The sequence below is a fragment of the Pangasianodon hypophthalmus genome, chromosome 9 (genome assembly GCF_027358585.1).
Source record: "Pangasianodon hypophthalmus isolate fPanHyp1 chromosome 9, fPanHyp1.pri, whole genome shotgun sequence".
In the NCBI taxonomy this organism is placed as follows: Eukaryota; Metazoa; Chordata; class Actinopteri; order Siluriformes; family Pangasiidae; genus Pangasianodon; species Pangasianodon hypophthalmus.
The window spans coordinates 12,818,903-12,839,544 of record NC_069718.1 but is presented as its reverse complement, the minus strand read 5'-3'; the positions used below and the strand labels follow the sequence as shown (position 1 = coordinate 12,839,544).

The window sequence follows — 20,642 nt, the reverse complement described above, 5'->3', positions numbered from 1 at the left end:
CCCTGTTGAAACTAGATAAACAGGGATGAGCTGGGGTGTGGCTAATTTCTGGGATGGAAATTTTTTAAACAGATGCCAAATTTTTTCCGGATCCAGATCTGGAAACTAGCAAGGCATTTTTGTCAATCAAATGCCATGCTAAATAAATAAGTGCAGCTTTAAGGGAAATGCTTAGGGTCAGACAAAAGTATATTTAATCTAGAATTGCAGTGGACGGCCTCCGTCACGTGAAACATGGCATAGCAGCAGTGACCTCATCTGCACATAAACAAAGCAATTCGAAGCAGTTGGTTTGAGCAAGATAAGATAAACCAGCAAGGTCGCTCCTGGAAAAGATAAAGGTCGTATGCAGGCTGCACTTTGCCACATGGTTACTGCTGGAACGTGCGCTGGTGGTTGTAAACTCACAGCGATAACTTTCGCAGGAAGACCCACGTAATCCTCCCAGGCCACACACAGCACATAGGGCAGATAGAGTGTGAAGTAGATGATTCCTCCGCATGCTGCAGCCAGGTTTGCCCTAGCAAATGCTGTGCTGATGAGGAAACACTGCATGATGGTGACCACAGCGAAGGAGCCCAAAAAGAGGAAGACCACACCAGGGTCACTGTAAGGAAGCAGGTTCCCCATCTGGAGATAAGAGATAAAAAAAAACAATGATACATTTGTTTATTGATCATTTATGATGTTGATTTACTGATTACTGCACAAGATCTATAAGTAAAAATAAAGGAAATTATACTGGGATAAGTATCTATTTGTCAGTATAAATAAGAGTTTTTAGTAGTATTGTAATTAGAAATATAGTAATAATCCAGAAAGGTGATTAGCCCTCAGTAAACAATTATAAAGATTATAGAGAAATAAGTAATACATAAAACTTTTCATTTGATTTATATTTCTACACTCAAATTCACAAAATCTCTTCAAGACAAAATGATAATATTTTGTTCTTTGTGTTTCTTATGGAGACAATATGTGATCTAATCTTATTAAATTAGTCATGAAAGAGGCTAAATGCACATATTGGCAATACCTTGAGTGCAAATACTAGGAGTCCAGCACTCATGAGAAGTGGGATAAGACTGCTGATGAACCAGCTGAACCACAAGATACCGTTGTCCAAACCCATAATCCTCATCGTCTCCTTGAGGCGGGCCTCCTTCTCGTAGACAACACTCTTTATTATAATAGCCACAGAGTACATCCAGGCTAGGGTCATGAAGAGGGGCATGGAACGACTCATCACACGCAAGAAACTACAGAGATTTAGGAGAGGAAAAAAAAACGATACCATTAGGATCTGGACTACAAAATGAGAATAGCAGAAATGACTTGAAGAGAAACATACATGTCGTCGACATAGCATGGGTAAGGCATCTGCTGGATGTAGACTCCAGTCTTCTCTTTGGTTCCTGTTACTACTCTGATGATGCTCTGCTCTATAACATCCTGGAGGTAAGAGAAACCGCCCCAAACGTACCGCAAGTCCTCAAATGGGTCAGCTCTGGGGCCAGGGTCCCAGTACCTAAACCAATAAAAAAAAATAGTTTGGCAGAATATAAGACCAATTATCTACCACCAAAATGTGGTGCGTATTTAATGGTTGAATGTAAAATGGCCAAATATTGACATACGCATCCTTGATCTTGTTGGTGCGCTCCACGTTGTCAATGTCCATGCGGATTTTGTAGTTGACATGGGGAGGAAGCTCAGAGCTGTTTAGGTCAATATCGGGGAACACAATTCCAGCCCAGAACTTCCTGTTGTCCAGCAGACCGAGAGACTCATTCACTAACTTCTCTTCAGTGCTCACAGGCTCTAATTTATCCAGATTCACACACTGTAAAGACAGAAATGATTCAGAGATACATCGACAGATTCTTTTAAACTAGCTGTACTGCTTATATTTGGGTTTTTACTGGCATATATATGTGGTTGGTTGGTTGCAGTGTCAGTGAAATGACCTCTTCCTCTAAAAGAAGATGGCTCTTGGTTATAATTTAGTGATAAAGAGTACCAGACTATTCATTAAAATATTCATTTAAGGCAGAATGGTGCTTACTAATTGGAGTCATTTCTTTATAATAAAAGACAGATGAATGGTCATATAATAAATAAAAGGTGGGTAATCTTCTTGTATTGGTCTAGACAAAAGATTTCCACTTGCTCCTTTACTTTCACTTCTTCATTTTATCTGTATCATAAGTTCATGTGGTCTGCACATTAGCCAACAACATAGACGTATGAATATGTTTGTGAAAGAGGAAGATTTCTTGTAATATGCTTGTAAATGTCTGGAAAACAAAAGAGATGGGAGAGGGGGTGGTTGAAGGATGTACATATGTACATAAAATAAAACTGACCTCCATGAAGCGGGATATGCTCATAATAGCTTGATCGGTTTCATTGAAGACATTTCTCCATGTGAAAGCTGTCCCAGGTGGACGAGTGTCCTCAGAATGCTTGGTCAGGAAACTGCTAAGATCCTGCACACTCCACTGAGTACCACTCAGCTGGGCACTGAAGAAATAGGCTGTGATGTTGTTCTGTAGTAACATCTGTAAACAAAGAAAGCAAACAGTCACAGGTTACACCTCAACAAACATCCACATTGTATCTGCTTACTGTATGCAAATTTGTTTCTAGAGATGAGCTGGTGATGTGCCCACCACTGGAGGGTAGCAATGAGCAAAAGGCCCAACATACCCGCACTAGGTCCACCTCTTCACTGTTCTCCATGAAGTTCCACACCTTGGGCCTGGTCTCTTCCCACATCCCGCCCAGATCTCTGAGAATTCCCAGCTCCTGAAATGTCCTGTTGACCTAAATCACAGAGAATAGTATGCAGAGAGAAATTGTTCACCTTCTTCACTTTCCACTGCAGCTGAGGGAAAATATTATAACACATAAATCAATAGCTTTCTTTTTCTATGTTGCATTCAGAGATAAAGGTGTTTACCTCTTGGATGATCTTTTGTGTGGCAAGGGTGTGAGGTGTGTACAGGATCTTCCCCATGAGCAGAGGCTTCAGTGCTCTCCAGATCATCCGTGAGATGGGGCTAGTCTCAATGTTCTTCATTAGATTGTTACAGTAGGGAGCTGCAAGAAAAAATATTAAATATTATTATACATATAAAATATTATTTAACAATGTTTATTTAACATTTATTGAAGGAGCCTCCAGTGTCAGCACATTGTAACAGAATGATTTAAAGCTACTTTAAAGCTAAAGTTAAAAAACTTTAGGTTTTCCACCTGGGAAAGTCTAAGGGTGAGGGAGGTTGCGATTTGAGTTTCTCTGTTATCAGCTTAATTTTTTTTTGTATAAAGTGAGGAAATGACTGCTTATAGCTGTGACTATAACTAACTTGTTTCACAGACGTTCCATAACATTAAATGTAACTATATTGATTATTTATAACAGTATAACTATATCTATAACAGCAAGTCCCATCATGTTTTATTCCTTACACAAACCACTGTAGTAACATGTTCTGCATAGCAAGATTTATAAACCTTATGTTACCAAACCGGATTTATTTCAGAAAGAGACAGCATGTATTAGACTAAATGGAGAGAGTGCTTACTGGTTGTGTTGTCGTAGACTGAAACAGGTTCCTCATCACTGCTGTTGTAGTTGCCAAACATTGCTTTGAAGTTGCTGTCCTCATACCAGTTAAGAGACTTGATTTTGAGGCCACCACCTTCAGGATGTCCACACACTATTCTTGACACAGCCTGGTACATCTGACTGGGTGAACCAGTGGCATTCTGGGTCAGGAAGAGGATCTCATTGCGGAGATCACTCCAGCTCCGCATGCTGGCCAACTGAGAAAAGATTATAGGGTGTTAGAGGCAATGAAACCAATGCTAATTAAACTGAGCCAGGATATATGAGAACTAAAGCAAGAGAATTCATTTTAAACAGCTATATCAAGTTAAAAAATCCCAGTGTTCTTGTGATTTGTTTATGTCTGTTTTTATCTAGAACATGTCTAATTAAAAGGTAAGGTTCTGTTTATCTCTTCTGTTGTTATAGTCTAAGATTTAATATGCAATAACATATTAAGGGGAGTGACAGCCCTGAGGTCTGCCAAAGTAAACGTGCCAAGTAAATACACCACCTCAAAAAGCTTGTTCTGATATTTGATATCGCAAACCCTCACAGGATACACTCAATACAAAACAAATTATGGCTGCAGAAAAAGCTACAAACGTCAGGCGATGCTCATACACTTTGACCCAACTACAAATATTCCTTCAGTCCCTGTTTCCATGTTTTCCTTATAAACTCCTGAGTCAACGAGAAAATGTGTCATGAGTTGAGGCAAACAGGAGAGGAGTGAAAAGTAACTATCGGTCATTCCCTTTAAAATCCAGAGCAGAGAGGTGTGGTGCAGATGAAGTGTTAGCTTTGACTCAGAGAGCCACATCAGCAAGCCAACCTGTCACATGCTTCCAATTTTGTAATTTTGCAAAAGTGCACCAGCAGAGGAGGGCATACAAGAAGGAAGGGAAACAGGAAAACAGTTCTTGGACTATTCCAGAACAAGACAGTCATGCTGAACAAACAGATGTAGAGAAAGAAAGTCTCAAAAAAGGCAAGAAAACAACCCTGAAAGTGCAAAAACACTTTTTATTCCACCCAACACCTCACTCCACTCATTTAATCGCTTCATCTTGGTGATTAAACAACTAATACTTGTATTTTGCTGGAATGAAATTCTGCAGCCACATTGGTCCTGTGTTCAATGAATGAGAGAAGACAGAGGAGCTTTTGTTTAAGCCCACAGATCACAGATTCCCAAGTAAAAGTACACTCTGAAAATGCTAACGAGTTGCATCCTTGGTTTAGGAATCCTCAGCTACTCTCTCTTTCTCTGGCTCTTTGTCTCTGTGCTTGTTCAGCTGTGCCTGGTTGTATATCTGTCCAGCAGAGAGTTGAAACAACTCTTCCCCCAAATGCCCCTGAAGGTACACAGCATGAGTTATATCCAGACACAATGTGACATTTTCAGTGCTGCCCCCAGTGGCTCAGACATTCCTGGCATCGTTACAGAGAGACTCGAACTTTTCTAGAAAATTATCCTAACACATAATCAATCCTCAAAATGACCAATAAAAAGGTAATAATGTCTGTCCATAATACTTTATCTGACTCTGAGACTTCAAAGGGAAGTAGACATTGAGGAAAAGAGAGTATTGTGGAAACAAGACTACAAGCAAAAGCAGGAAAGGCCTCTATTGAAGTTTTATTCCATACATCACTGCCACTGTATGTCTGAGATCAAAACAGTTTATTGTTTTCAGTCTGGTTAAAGGAACTGCCCTTTTATTCAGGCCAAGGCAAACATATATGCACACAAGATCATTTACACTAAGTAGATCAAATAAGTGAAAATGTGTTTAGTCTCAGACACACACACACACACACACACACACCTGAACATACCTGAAGAAGCTGATTGACATTACCATAATATCATGACACTGCATGGCTCTGTGTGTGCAAGCTTTCTGTTGTTGCAGCATCAAAGTATTTGAAATAGTTTGTAATTATACCAAACAGAGCTATTACCTCCACAGCTACAGAACTCAGGCTTTCCAAGAGGTTGTCTGTGGCTTTGGCGACATGCCGGGTGTCGTTTCTCTCAGATCTTACGTCTGACTGCAAAACAAAAGAGCATATACAGTAAGGCAAAGTATTCAAATCTAACCAAATCAACTCTATTTTGCTTAGAACTCAGAGTACACAATTAGTTGAATGCAAAACTTTACATCCCCTTTATTGTTTTAAAATTAAGATACATTTATCAAGATTATTAAGACAAGATACACTTATCCCCATTTATATGATGCATGTGAGAGCTAGCAAGTTTTCCTAGCTCATTTAGTTTTTTTCTTTCACTATCTAAATGATGAGGCTGTAAAAGCAAAACATAGATTAATATCTTAATAAAAACCCTACAAGACATTAAACCATAAATGTTGTATAACAGATGTGATGCCTTTCATTCATATTCACACTGTAAGGTTTGATAGAAATTCCACTGCAAAGTCACTCATTTATGTCTATTTCATTTTTTTCTTTGCCTGTGAGAAAATGTTTGTCCAAAAATCCTAGTGATGATGAGTCATGTTCAGCTTTCGATGATGGAAAGAATATAATGCTCATGGCTTTATAATGAACCGACAAAGAAAACTAAAGCTGCCGTGGCATGCTATAATCTCCAAACTGCATCTCCAGGCTACATGTTAAGGTAGGTGTGTAAAGAATTCAAGCCAAAACATGTCTAGTCCTCTGCTTGCTCTGAAAGGCCTTGCCCCCATTCCAACCCTCTCTCTTTCTTTGTACCTCTCTCTTTGTACTCTTTCTCTGGTTCTGTACAAAGTGCACATCAGTGGTCGAGTCACTTGGTGTGGTTTCTCAGAAACAGCTGTGTTCAGTGAGAAGTATAGAGGAATATTAAAGTTTCATGATAAGAGGAGATCATAACCTCTTCACCCTGTTCTATCTGTTAACCTTGAACTATATAACAGTGCATTTTCTTCCCTTTATATACACAAACAAATGAAAATGGAAAAAAAAAACGATCTAGTTCACTTTTTTTAATGGAGAAGTCTGCTCAGGATTCCAGGGATGGTCAAGATGTATCTGCTACAGTTGTAATTGTATACAATATCCGTAATATGTGTAATTCCACAAATATTGATTGCGACAAAACACCTTTTGGTGAAAAAGCACTTTACAACTCCCTGTCAACACCTAGCCATAATGCCTTTGATCAGGACTGTTTTCCAAACGCTCATCTTTCTTAAAAGTGTAAATCACTTTAAAAGGTAGAGATAGTATTCACCGTGATGCTCACTCTGCCATTTAACAATGATCTTTTGTGGTGCTATACAAAGATCCTACACTTCTGTTTCCAAACACACAAAGTTGACAAGAGCTATTGCTTTCCAAGATATTCCTTTTCTCAGTTAAACTTATTGTTAGCTGAATTGCCTTACTCTTAGAGGTCTGAAGAAGTCCAGGTTGGCCAGGAAGTGTTTCTCAGCTTGGTTCAGCCAGTGTGGAGATGAACTGCAGATGAAGTTGTGGGTGAGGTTTGCTACTTCACTGTTTGGGAATCTCACAAATTGCTCCAAGGTGGAAGTGTTGCACATGGTCCTCAGATGTACCCCATAGCCTCGTGTTAGCACCTGAAATCAGATAAAAGCAAAGAAAAGCTGGTGGTGTGACTCAAAATATGTGATTCTCCAGGAGTGACAGAGTGAGTATGTGTGATGCTGTGGCAGATTCATATAAAGAGTTGAACATCATTAATAATCTATAAAAGGGGAAAGAAATACTGTATAATATTATATAGTATACAGAAATGGGTGCCAAATTCAAGCAAAAAGCTGGTGACTCTGTTATGCTGTGGGGGACATTTATTTTGCAGGTGTTTTCATTCAACTTGTCCCCTTAGAGGGAAGAATCACTGATCACTTTTATCCTATGATGAAGTGTTTCTATCCTGATGGGAGTGGTATCATCCAGGATGACTTCATCCCCATCAACCAAACAGGAGGACTCACTGAATGGTTTGACGAGAATGAAAATGATGTAAATCATACGCTTTGGCCTTCACAGCCACCAGATCTCAACCCAGTTGAACTCCAATGAGAGATTTTGGAGCAAAACACCAACTGAAGGAATATCTTTAGTGGTGTTCATCCCTCCAGTACAGTTCCGGAGATTTGTAGAGTCTATACAAAGGCATGTTGAAGCTCGTCTGGCAGCTTGTGAAGGGCAAACAGCTTATTAAGACATTTTATGTTGGGTTTTCCCTTTAATTTGTCAGCCCTCTTTGCCACACTGTGAATGGCCATTTGCTGCATATTTTATCATAACTAAATACTCACTATAACTGAATTCAGAGTTGTTATGGTAATGCCCCATAAAAACAGTGAACACGTCTTAAATACTGTTTGAACATGAAAGATATATACTACTTGAAGAGAAAAATACCAATAATGTTGCATTTCATTACACAGTGTGTCAGTTAAATGAACAATTATCCAGTTGTAGCACATATTATAGAGAATAAATTGCAAAACATTATGTGTAAAACTGTTTAGAGTTGTCTGTTTAGTCTAGTTGTCTCATCGCTCACCTTTTCCAGGTTCACTTCTGCCATCAGAATATCCTGTACAACATTATCTGAGAGGGAAGCATTTTGCATGAGGAATGCAGACAGGGTTTCGTTGTCATTTAGGAACTCTTTAAGCTTGAAACCTGAGAAGAACAGAATTAACATGCTTTAGTAAATGCCTCATGAATTTCCTGAAATTTGACCAGATGTGATTTTTTAAAATAAACTGACCCAAGTACCCATCCTTAGATTAATTCAGGAAGTTTAATTTTATATTAATTATATCCCTTTTTCCATAATTTACCCCTTTCAACGGGATTCCTGTCATCCATGTCCCTAGACCTATGTTTTTACACATGTAGACACTTGCTGAATGCTTAGGAACTCAGTGAGGTGTAGGACCTTTGTGTGCTTCTGTTTCCTGGATTAGGTTTCGTTATCCTTTAAAAGTTCAAGTGCATGCCCCAGCAGGTAAAGCCTGGCAGTACACAGCAAATGTAGGCCAAGCCACAGGAACATTTCATCTGCCATGAACCTTGGTGAGACCAAAAATTTTAGAATGGTGTAGAAAATGGTGTCCTTTTACATAATTTACCACGTAAGGCTTGGAATATTTAAATGTCCTCAGTCATTTAAATGTTCAAACAGTAAGCATACTCTTAGGGGAAAATTTTAAATCTAAAAATCTAAAACAACAACAAAAAACACATTTAAAAAACTCTTGAAGAGCCTTTTTTTAAAGTATAACCGTACAAATGGACCAATATGTTTGGCATCCTGAGTAAACCTGTCGGATATCACTGTGGCCAAACTGGGTCCTTCTGATTATAACATACTTAAGAAATCAGAAATATATTTCACCCAAATGGTGGAATATATATTTGGATATTTGTATACATTTTTTGACCTCGCCTTAGTGATCTTCCTGCAAAGATCACACAGAGTAAAGCCAGTCCAAAACATACTGTGCTGAAAATAGAGAATGCCAGGCTTTGATCAGACTCATTATTACATATGAGTAATAAATATATATATATGACTATGACATGTATTTTGCTCTGTACAGCACATTTATTACTCATATGTAATCATGACTATGATCAAAGCCTGACATTCTCTATTTTCAGCACAGTATGTTTTGGTTATATATATATATATATATATATATATATATATATATATATATATATATATATATATATATATATATAAAAGCCTGTTAGTTCACATGATTGGACAAACGCTTCTTGTGATAATGACGAATGAGAAATACCCCGTAAAGTCACACTCTCAGGAGTCACACCTTGCTTCAGAAGGTGTTGCCATTCACACCTTCCCTCCAAAGGCCTGTTTAAAAAGTCCACTCTAAGTAGTAGCCTGACTGTCTGGCTTGAATGCCCCCATTCTGCTGTCTGGCCCCTCAAGGGAACAAAGGCTGGAAGTGTATCCACTCTCCATTCTGATGGAGGGGACAAAAAGCTCCAGCAGGCGACAGATTCCTGAATTTTTAAAGCCTTTCCATACTGGAAGCACTCTCACGGACAAAAATGGATAAAGTGTAAACCTGGTGAGGTGTTAAATGGGAACTGTGGTATCAATGAGAAAAGACATTTGCTCAGGCGATGAACGCTACCACTACCAACAAATATTGTCTAAAAAAACTAATAATCAGAAATATATACAGAATTTGTGAGAGTCTGGTGTTGCTACTTAATAAATGGATCAATTCTAACAATGCACCAAATGAACCATAAAAAAATAAACATAAATAACAGGACATAAGACTGTAGGTGAGAGAACACTGTTGTGTTATGTTCTAACTTATCATTATCTGATTTGTCAGTTACCAGAATACACAAATTGTCATAAACAAAACACTTTGATATTTCATAGTGTATTTAAGTCATATTATTACAAAAATCCAATAAAGGCGCCAGAATATTAGACCAGTAATCCCGTTAGCACAAGCAGTAAACACACCTTTCATGGCTTAAAGAAGAACAGCTAACAAATATTCATCACTAATTAACTCTGATGTTTGAAGTAAAGTAAAGTATCCTATTCGGTGTGATTATTGCCATGTAATAAGTAAACCCTAGACTTCATGTATAAAAAAGAATTCCAGAGTTTTCAAATTACTAGATTACTAAAGTTCATGTAAGCGCACTGGTTGAATTATTGTACGCGTAAACATTATCTGTGTGTTTAACAGCTCAACAAGACTACAGAGTCCAGTTCACAGTTTCATAAGATAAGAATAGTCCATAATCAATATATGGACACATCTCCATGCAGCTACATATAATCACTCAGCACCTAACGTATTATTCCGAATTATTCCCCTGTGGAAGTTAAATCATTCTACCTAGATAATATGTGGCAAAGTGATTTAATCAAATTGAGGACTGTTCATTTAAAACCATCACAAAAATATGGCAAGTTGTACAATGAGTTGGGAAAAAAAGACTCCACAGTCCTCCTGTGATGCTGGTGTGAATGAGTTTAAGCGGAAGTCTCTAAGCAGCTAAAGCCAATAATCACAAACCCAGTGACCCACAGGACTTTCAAGTCCTTTATCTGTTTATAAGGAGAAAATAATATAGACGAAATTAAATGTCAGCGCAGCAGGAGTAAACATAGAGACGCTCCACAATACCTGGAAAGCATGTTCAAAGCACCCATGTTCTTACAGAGGCCGAGAAGCATATGTTTGAAGCTGTAATTATATTAAATAGCCTTTCTAGTTTTTTTTTTTACTTAAATATGCTTGATAGAACTTTTGCCTGTTCCAATCCCAAACTCAGCACCAAAGCTGACCATTTGTAATTAGTCAGCTGTAACAGTGCCAATTATTTGTCAAGAGTAAACATGCTGTTAGACAGGATGGAAGTGTAAAGTCATAAAGATGAGGTAAGATGAGATAATGACTATGTTGATGATATAATATAGCCAGCATCCTTAAGACAGCAGTGCTTTATCAGTGCATTAATGCAGTAATGCTGAGTCTCTAGTATGTATCTTTGACGTAACAAATATGCACACCGTATAGAGCCAGTGATGACTAGCAAACTTATGTCTAAATCTGAGTCATAGCATGGCAAAAGTGAATGATGCTAATATAAAGTGAATAATGATGCTAATATAAGTCTAATTGCATTTTAAAATAGCTTTTTTATCCTGCTAGGTACCTTGCGGAATGAGAAGATAATTTGAGATCACTTTGATTCCAAAACTGACAAACAAGATATAATGAAAACTTAAGGTCTGGCCACCAAACTGCTGTTAAAGTAAGCCCTTAAGAAACAGATAAATAAAAACTTCATGTAATCCATCAGTGTAATACATCAATTTAACAGTGTTGTTAACACATTTTTGGCACACATGATAGAAGGAGGTCAATATCCAGTCGCCTAAATCCTAAATAGTGAACACCTGATGTATAAGAATAAATGATTGATTTGTTCTTGTTTGGGAAATATAACGAGTCACATTTGTCTTTACTTGTCAAACTTAACTTAACAGTTCTTGGACATCAACTTTTAGAATCTGGTGTAAAATGCTAGTGTAATTTGTCATTTCTGTGCAAAGAGAAGTTAAGAGAAGTCTGTTACTCAACAGAAGGAAGGGAAGCTTGGTGTCGTGTGAGGCCTGAATGGAACGGCATGTATATGCGTGTACATGTATATCTTCCTCCAGTCCTCACCCACACAAACTCTGTCACTAACTTGCCTCAGCTCGCCCAAAAGTTCTCAACTCTCAGAACTCCCAATCGCCCACATCCTCTTTCATGGAAAATTTTGCTCCATACAAATGGCATCTTACAGCCCACGACAAATACACATGGATTTACATATCTGATGCTAGACATTTATTAGACATTCACACGAAACACTTGCCTGAACAAAGCAATTGAAAATAATCCCTAAGGTTACATTACGCTTTAAGCACACGTTAGGAGTTTTTTCAACACACCCACTTTCAACTCACCTGAACTGTTCTGCATGGCTTTCACTGCATTGATTAACTCTTTGAACCCATCCAGACTCTTGTCATTTTGACTGTACAGGAGGATTTTCTTGGCATCCGAAAAAAGTCGTGATATTCTGAGAAAGTAAAAGTGAGACATTAGGCTCATACTATCAAGGCTGTCACTTCAACTGTGGATTACAACTTAGTTTACAACCATACTGGAATTACCACTGTGCTGCTACCATGTGCAGAGATGCAGGTTTAAACTTACATGGAATCATTGAAGTTGCCGACTACTCCAGGGGATTCTCCTGGGGTAGGGTGACGGAAACATGGGTTATTGGCGTTACACACAATGCCCTGGATCCATGGCAGAGTGCCTGCTGAGGGCATGGCTTTGTTGGGAAAGTGACCTGAGACCAACAAAGAGAGAAAGAGGAAGATGTAATTAATGCCTAACTGTGGAGAATACAGTTCCCACAATAAGAAAGACTGGGAACAAACAAAAAAAGAAAGGCTGGCAATTTAGAAAACAGATCCTCAGATCCTGCTGCAGCTCCTCAGTTTTTCTAAGAATTTTCAAACAAATACTGAAAATAATTGCTTAGATAAACTAAAGGAGAGATTAGGTGCCATCTATACCATTTTATAAGTCATGTAAGTTTCAGATTTCTAAAAGGACATGGCTCAGATAGCAGCTGTGGACCCTGTGATCATCTTATCTGGAGCCTAGGACAGGTGCTAGCAAACATCAGCACCTTTGAATCTCCTTTCATAGAGGAACCTAGTATAGAAAGACATTATTCAAGGGAGAACGATTGCCTAAGCACAATGTAGGACCTTTGGTCTAAGGCTGATGCCCCAATGAAGGATAACAAGTTTACTTGTGTGACAAGTCAAATAAGTAGGTCTGCTATCAGTCAACCTTAAGACTGCCAACTGGCCCTTCGCTAAGCACAGCACAGATAAGATAACATCCAATGAACTAGTGTACAACTACCATAAGTAAATACACTGTATGCATTCAACTAGCAAACGATCACATGTGTCATATTAACCACCATCTCTAAAACTAAGTTTAAGAATAACCTTAATGTTGGATGTATCAATCTGTATTTTTATTTAGTTTGCCTGCTTGTTTTTCTGTTTAAAAAAATTGAGCACCTCTTCAAAACTGGCCCCTGAAAAGAGGAACTTGTCTCCTTGTTTCTTATACAGTTGCAACATGCCTGGACACACATCCTGCATGATTCACAGCAAAACTATTCCACTGTCTTCAACCTGGCCTGGACGTTATGCAGAACTGAGACACAGCACAGCAAGCACTTCCTCCTTCAAATAGGGAGCCTGAACCCAGAGCCAAAACAAAACACTGGAGAACAGTACAATGGGAGAACTATAATAAGCCCATGCCATGTGATGGGAAATGTGTAATTTGTCTGCAATCAATAATAGTGGTGCAAGTGTATTAATCTGCTAATATACTGAATATTGCTAGTGAGTCAAACAAGTTGTTTATAAGTAGTGAAAAAATGCTATCTTGAAACGTGAATGGATGCTCAATGAGCACCAAGTGGCTTGTTCAGTGTGAACTTCTGTAACACTATTCAACTAGAAATAAGTCATACAGTAAGTGCACCAGCCCAGGTGCACTACAGGTCATTAAATGTGTCTTATATTACATAAATCTGTTTACACCAGTGCCACTGATAACATGCCAAGAGTACTCAGGAATATCATTTACACAGACTTTGACAAGGAGGTTAGAAGAGCATTGAGGGCTAATAAATTCCATGCTGCAATACTGATGTTATAATTGCAGGTAACACATAATAAATTTACTGGTTACTGATTAAGTGCTGATGAGCCATTTCTTGGCACACTGTTAAGCTTTCTTACCTGCAATAAAATAAATAAAGCCAATGCCAATTCTTTGCTTTCATTCAGTCGTTTGTTTTGAGGTAATGGATAGGAACGAATGACTCTGAATATCAGCATCTCATATTTCATTAAACTAGGGTTTTATGGTACAAATCCTTCCTTTCAAGGATACTTTCAAGGGATTTTCAAGAATACATTTTTCATACATTTAGTTAGAGAAATATAATCACGAAGAAAAAAATCATTAAAATACATAACTGGATCTTAAGGACCACCACTGCACCTATGAAAGAACAGTTACACTGAACCTAATGGCATTACAGTGCATGTGTCTATTGAAATCTGTTTTTAATCACTCTTATTTCTGTTTTTCTGCTATATTTCTCTGTCGACACTACATAAGTTGGCCAGAAGATACAGCTTACCCTCTGATTAAGAGAGCATTGCCACTATATGCTCCTTCTTATTACTGATAATGACTGATAAAGGCACATCATAAATGCAGCAGTGGAAAAAAAACCCCTGTGAAATCCAGTCAAATGTGCATTCTCACCTTCATATGATCTTATCTTTAGTGAGGAGTGGAAGTGTTGAACCATCACCAAGGTTTATTAAATGATTAATATGATTTTGTTTTTTTTGCTCACGGTAGCCAGTTTGTTTTCTACTGTCATATCAAGAATTGAGGGAAAAAAAGTGTTTTTAAAAGAGCATCTAACATTCATTTATATGCATCGGTCTGTCTCATAGTATTTTCACCACTGAAAATAAATTTGACTTACACTCATGTTGTTCATATGGGGGGTAGCTCAATCTCACAGCAATCAGGATGAAGAAGATAAAGAGGGGCCACACGATCTCAATTAGCAGCTGGAACTGTGTAATACAGACATGTGGAAAGAGCAGAGAGAGATAGAGAGAGAGGGAAAAAAATCAGGAGAAGACAAAGATCAGCATTTTCATGTAAGTGAGGACATTGTCCCTCATCCCCCCTCTTTAAAGACTAGTGCTTGTCCCTTGCTAATAGAGCTTTCAGGAAGGCAGGAGATTAGCACACCTATCCCGCAGACAAAACGTCTGCTGCAGCACTCTATAGCTGTTCCACAATGCTATCATTGGCTGCCTTTTATTCACAGCATGTATTATTAAAACATCATCAGTCATGCATAAATAATACATTTCCAGATATAGAAAGCATGTATGCGGAGCTAGCACTGAGACATCCAGTAATGTTGGTGCACATTCAATACTGGTCAATACTGACCATGTGAGGTACTGATCTGACTGCTTGCCTATTCTTGCAGTATGGTTTGTTTTTACTTAAGTGGAAGCATCTTGGATTTTGACAAGTTATCAGTGGATTACAGTAGCACTGTATACAACCCTCAAGCCCATGAAAGAATAAAAATTGTGTTTCTTGGAATTGGCTATGTGTAATCACTTAAACGGCCAGGATACATCATAGACGGTTAAGCGATTAAAGAAGCATTTCAAGAAGCATAGTTTCATTGTAGCTACTGAAGAATTTACAGTATTTATTGAATATGCATTAAGATGAAATAATGAATAATAAGCCAGAAGTTTAAGGGATTAAAACTGAAGGCCCGTTAGATTAATTGAGGACAGAGAGTTATCATGAACATCTGCAGCTGCTATGCCTGGAGCCCTGCTTCTTCGAGAGCCTCATAAGCTAACTTTGCTGTAACCAAAAACTGATAATCCTTGAGTCAGCAAGATTGTGCACTTTTTGTCAACAGATGACAGATTTCCAAGCCAAGAGTCTCAAGTGTAGATTAATATAAAGGTTAACAATGCCATCTGTGACCACACTAAAACTACTGTCATAAATATGGTGTAAAGATTTACAGCACAATAAACAAAACAAAATATCTGAACATATGATGAGCAATACATTGTAAATAGTGTAGCCTGTCTCTCTATGTTGTCCCAGCACTCAGTTACAGTACTTTATTGACCTATAAAAATGTCATTTACATGCACCATCATGTCTAAATTTACATTAATACAGTTTCTAGTCCAAGCTTACCGTTTGTCGTCTCCTATAAGTGAAGTTCTTCCACAGCAGCAGGCCCAGCTGAGTGGAGACAGACATCTTCACTCAGGTCCTCCTCACGCTGCTCTCTGCAGCTCTCAACTGCAATGACACAAGACGAGAGCAGGACGAGTAAATAAGAGGCATCCAAGTGCAACCAACAGAGCAGCTCAAAAGTCCAGGCCAAAGTGCAGCAGCCTATCTGAAATCCTCCTGCTCACGTCTTCAACGTCCTCCTCTCTGGTTCTGTCTCGTTGTATCCTGTCTACATCCCAGTTTTAGAGGCACCCATCCCAGAATTCCCAGAATTCCTGGTAATTAAGGACCTTATTGTAGGTGGAGAGTCATCCTCACAGCTCCACGTCCCTGCCCAGTCACGGCAGGGAGCTGCACAGCAACGGCTGCATTTGATCAAAGCGCTGCCATCAAAAAGTGGGCTGCTATTGTTCCATGCTAATGAATCTATTCCTATGTGTTGAGGATGTGTGATTTTCGGTTCTAGCCATCTTTGTTCAAAGTCCAGAGAAATCGTCACTGATTCAATCAGAATTGAGTCACTCAGAATGAGCTAATCTGTGACATTTATATTTTACTTCAGTAGAAAAAAAGAAGTATCAAAACTAAATACTTCACTGAAAAATCATAAATATGCTAGTCCAAATTAACTATAGATGCAGCCTTCTCTCACATATTAAGGCTGCTATAATATGATTCTGACATGCCATAACATGTTCTCCTTTCCTGGTTCATCAGTATCACGATTAGTTCTGCATCAGTAACCACATTATTATTTTTTTTCTTTACCAGATGCCTGATTTCCTCTTCTTCGACGTAAGTATAAACTCTTTAAGAGTTTTCACTTGACTATTAAACCTTAGTCAAATAAAATATTGTGCTAAATATTCTGTATAATAAAAATGTCTTTAAATGTTTTGATATATTTATATCACACCACACGTCCACACGTTTCTGTTGTTCTGCATAGTTAGTGTATTGTCTTGTGACCCACACTGTCCTGTTTTTTTTTTATTGTATTATGAAGCACTGATGAATTTTCTGTAATTTATTGCATTTTTTTCCCCAATACGTGCACTGCACATGTAAAGAACTGTTTTGCATTGTGCTCCAGTATTGTCATGTATTGTCTATGGTCCTATTATATTTCATCCTACTTCATATATGTGCATATAAATGGGATGTCAATAAAATCTACTTGAGTGGATATGTTTTAAAAATGTATGAATTATAATAGCAGACTCAAATACATAATAAAATCTTATATTGCTGGGAAAACAATTTAACATAAAGTGTAATTTTGTATATGACTAATTACTGAAACACACAATGTACCAAATTTATAACCTACACTGTTTCACACAGCTTTACTAACTAGTTACAATGGGATGATTGTGTGAGAGCTTACTATTCCTGTTATTGACTTAGACTGTCTGTAAGATGTACACCTAATATAATCACACAGAGACAGACAGTCATTTACTTACTCTAACATCGTAAAGAGGTCTTGACGAGACATAGTACTCTATATAACTTTTTGCAGCCAAGAACTCCCTAATCTTATGAATATAACTGGACTATTCACATGTTATACACATCAGGCAAATATGTGCAATCATATTTATTTACTGGAGCCATTTATTCCTAAACTTATCATCTACAGAATACAAAATCAGAACACTGTGATGTAGATTCAGTATTTTCTATCATACATGTATATTGTAGACCCCACTTTGAGAACAACAGCATTATAACATAACAAAACCTAGTTTAAAAATATATATATTTATATGCATTTTCTATACATCTGTACTATTGATACATTCACATGCATTCATTTCTCAAGCATAAAATAATCTAAGCATAGATCTGGTAAAGGACCAGAGTGACACAAGTGCTGCAACAAAGTGTTTCCACTGACTGATCAGACAGAAATCCATTTTTAAGTGTTATAAAGAAAAGAAAGAGTATAGCAGCAATAACCCTATATAGCACATAGACTCCACTTAACCCATGTGGTCTGCTCGCTATAGCAATCCCTACAAAGTCATATTGAAACACAAAACCACTTTTCATACCTGGGGATGTTCCGTCCACCAGGTATGTGTAATCAGGTACGAGCGCAAATAAGACACAGAGGAAACGTAACAGAGAGTGAGTTCACCTATTTGTTTTACTTATGTTCAAAAAAAAAGTTGGCATCAATTGATGTTTCACCACTTCACCATCAAAATGACCTGAACATAACCTGTGTGTAAATATGAAGGGGGGTAGAGCAGATATCAAAAATGTAAATGCTTCTTTCTTCATGTTCAAAAGAGAAAATGAATCATAAATTCATAAAGCACATAAAGGTTCATTTTTGGTATTGTTCCACTCTAAGTAAAACTGGTGATCCAGCGTCTGATGAAATCAGTCTGTATTTATACTTCTACATCTGGGATGACTTCTCGAAAAAGTGTTGAGAAGTCAGTAGGATAATAACTTTCCTTCACACACATCTCACTCTAATATAAACCGGTACAGTTGAGTTCAACCAGTTTGTGGCTTCAGGAGATTCCTTGGTGTATTAAGTAACAACATTACTGCATTGTTCTTCCATTCTGAATAAAAACACACTGCTGCTGTGTAATGAATAACAAATATTTGTCTGTTAAGTGACAAACTCTGTTTGTTCATTCATTTTCCTCCAAAAAAAGCTTGTGTTAAGATGTCATAAAGCTGATTTTTTTCTCCAAACAATAAAACAACACAAACGATGGCACGTTCTCGTTTTGGAGTAAGTAAGTACTTCAAAATCATTTGAATAACAAAGTTATCCAGCCATTAATCAACTAAAAGATGATTAGATTATCAGTATAAAGACTCTTCGCGTTTATTACTCGCCACGCTTTATGGGAAACATGAGAGGAAAAAAAACGACCATGCTTTACCTTTTTCCCAGACACACCTGATGGTTTGGTCTCTGGCTTTCGCTGTGTTTCCGTGTAAACTCGGTTTAAACTCGGTTTCAGTCACTCCTGCTCGGTGTGTGTTGTTAACGTGAGTGTGTCTCATTGGCAAAGAGCATCTGTTCCGCTCACTAGCGGCTTTATAGCGCAGCCAGGACGCACAGCGCAGAGGTTACCTTCGGTCACGAGGAATGAGGATGCGTGTGTGTGTGTGTGTGTGTGTGTGAGTGTGTGTGCGCTCGCGTGAGGGCATGGTTTTATATCGTGGTGGGACCCAAATGTCACCGAAAGGATAGCATATAACAGTTTTGACCTGTTGGGACATTTGATTTGACCCCACAAGAATTTTTCTTGTATTTTTAGTAAAATAAGTAAAAAACGCGAAACATTTCCTGATGGTTATTGAGGCTGAGGTTAGGGTGAGGTTTGGCTGTAGACATTAATGTGGCATTAATAATTAGGTCAGTGGACCGAACTCACACACACACACACACACACACACACACACACTCACAAATACACGCGCGTGCGCGCGCACACAACAAGACAAACATTCTATGTGCGCGCGCGCGCGTGTATTTGTGTGTGTATGCGTGTATGTGTGTTTGTGTGGGTGTATGTGTGTATGTGTGTTTGTGTGGGTGTATGTGTGTAGGCGTGTATGTGTGTGTGTATGTGTGTTTTGTGTGTATGTGTGTATGCGTGTGTGTGTGTGTGTGTGTGTGTGTATGTGTGTTTGTGTGTGTATGTGTGTATGCGTGTGTGTGTGTGTGTGTGTGTGTGTGTCGATGGGTGGATTGGGGGGGGGGGGGGGGGGGCTTGGCTGTTGTGTGAGTGAGTGGGTGAGTGGGATCTTCAGTGTGCAAACATCCAGCAGAAAAGCCGAAATGAGCCAATACACTGACTAGTGAACATCTGGTGATAACTGGTTTTATGTTATTCCAGCAAATATTTCTTTACATTTATATTTTGACATACTATGCTTTATAGTATGCTATTTTGAATGTAGCCTCACTCTAGACTGATAGTATATCCTGTCGTTTTTCTTTCAAAATGTGACTAGTTGTAATTTCTGAATTCTACACACAGCAAAATCTCTATTGTTGATTTAAGACATACAGATTTGAGTTAACTCTTTAAGCTGTATACAAACAGTTGAGGTCTAGATCCATCAGTTTGTAGAACTGTAAGTCTATAATGCTGTGTGTGACTGACCTTGGAAGTGGGAAGTCAGAATTATGTCAGTATGTTCAAGCTACATAGTGGAAAGAATCTGACACCTCCATGTAGGTCTGATGTTAGCAATGATCTAGCCAGCTTAATGTGATGAGTGATGTACATTTACCGCTTCAAAACAGCAAACTGTGTAGTCAATGTTACAGATTTAACAAGCAAATATGTTTGTCTTTTGATTGATCTAAACACTAGGTTATACAGCATAAGTCATTTAAAAGTAAAGAGGTCCTACTCTATTAACTGTTGGTGCTGTGAGCAGCCATGTTGATTTGACGTCAGTTGCTGAACTTGGGGTTGAGGAGACCTTCACAATGGTCCTGAGTTGAAGGGAGTGGGTTTTTTTTCTAGTCAGAGATTGGAAATCCCAACTTATGAGTTTTAATCAAACAGCGTAAG

At 38.2% G+C, this 20,642-nt stretch overlaps 1 protein-coding gene across 2 annotated transcripts in view; it reads right to left on the bottom strand.

Moving 5' to 3' along the window:
* The window catches only part of abca1b (ATP-binding cassette, sub-family A (ABC1), member 1B), a 33,369-nt gene extending 14,164 nt beyond the window's left edge, over window positions 1-19,205 (bottom strand). For both annotated transcript variants that reach the window (XM_053236764.1, XM_026919978.3), the window contains exons 1-16: window positions 18,993-19,205; window positions 16,039-16,146; window positions 14,774-14,867; window positions 12,382-12,523; window positions 12,129-12,244; window positions 8,163-8,284; window positions 7,015-7,206; window positions 5,582-5,671; window positions 3,591-3,831; window positions 2,963-3,102; window positions 2,710-2,826; window positions 2,367-2,561; window positions 1,638-1,843; window positions 1,352-1,528; window positions 1,037-1,259; window positions 409-630 (exon numbers count right to left, since the gene is read on the bottom strand). In XM_053236764.1, the coding sequence (XP_053092739.1) occupies window positions 409-630; window positions 1,037-1,259; window positions 1,352-1,528; window positions 1,638-1,843; window positions 2,367-2,561; window positions 2,710-2,826; window positions 2,963-3,102; window positions 3,591-3,831; window positions 5,582-5,671; window positions 7,015-7,206; window positions 8,163-8,284; window positions 12,129-12,244; window positions 12,382-12,523; window positions 14,774-14,867; window positions 16,039-16,104 (2,343 nt within the window). In that variant the 5' untranslated portion in view covers window positions 16,105-16,146; window positions 18,993-19,205. The remainder of the gene's footprint in view (window positions 1-408; window positions 631-1,036; window positions 1,260-1,351; window positions 1,529-1,637; window positions 1,844-2,366; window positions 2,562-2,709; window positions 2,827-2,962; window positions 3,103-3,590; window positions 3,832-5,581; window positions 5,672-7,014; window positions 7,207-8,162; window positions 8,285-12,128; window positions 12,245-12,381; window positions 12,524-14,773; window positions 14,868-16,038; window positions 16,147-18,992) is intronic.
* Window positions 19,206-20,642: the final 1,437 nt, after the last annotated feature.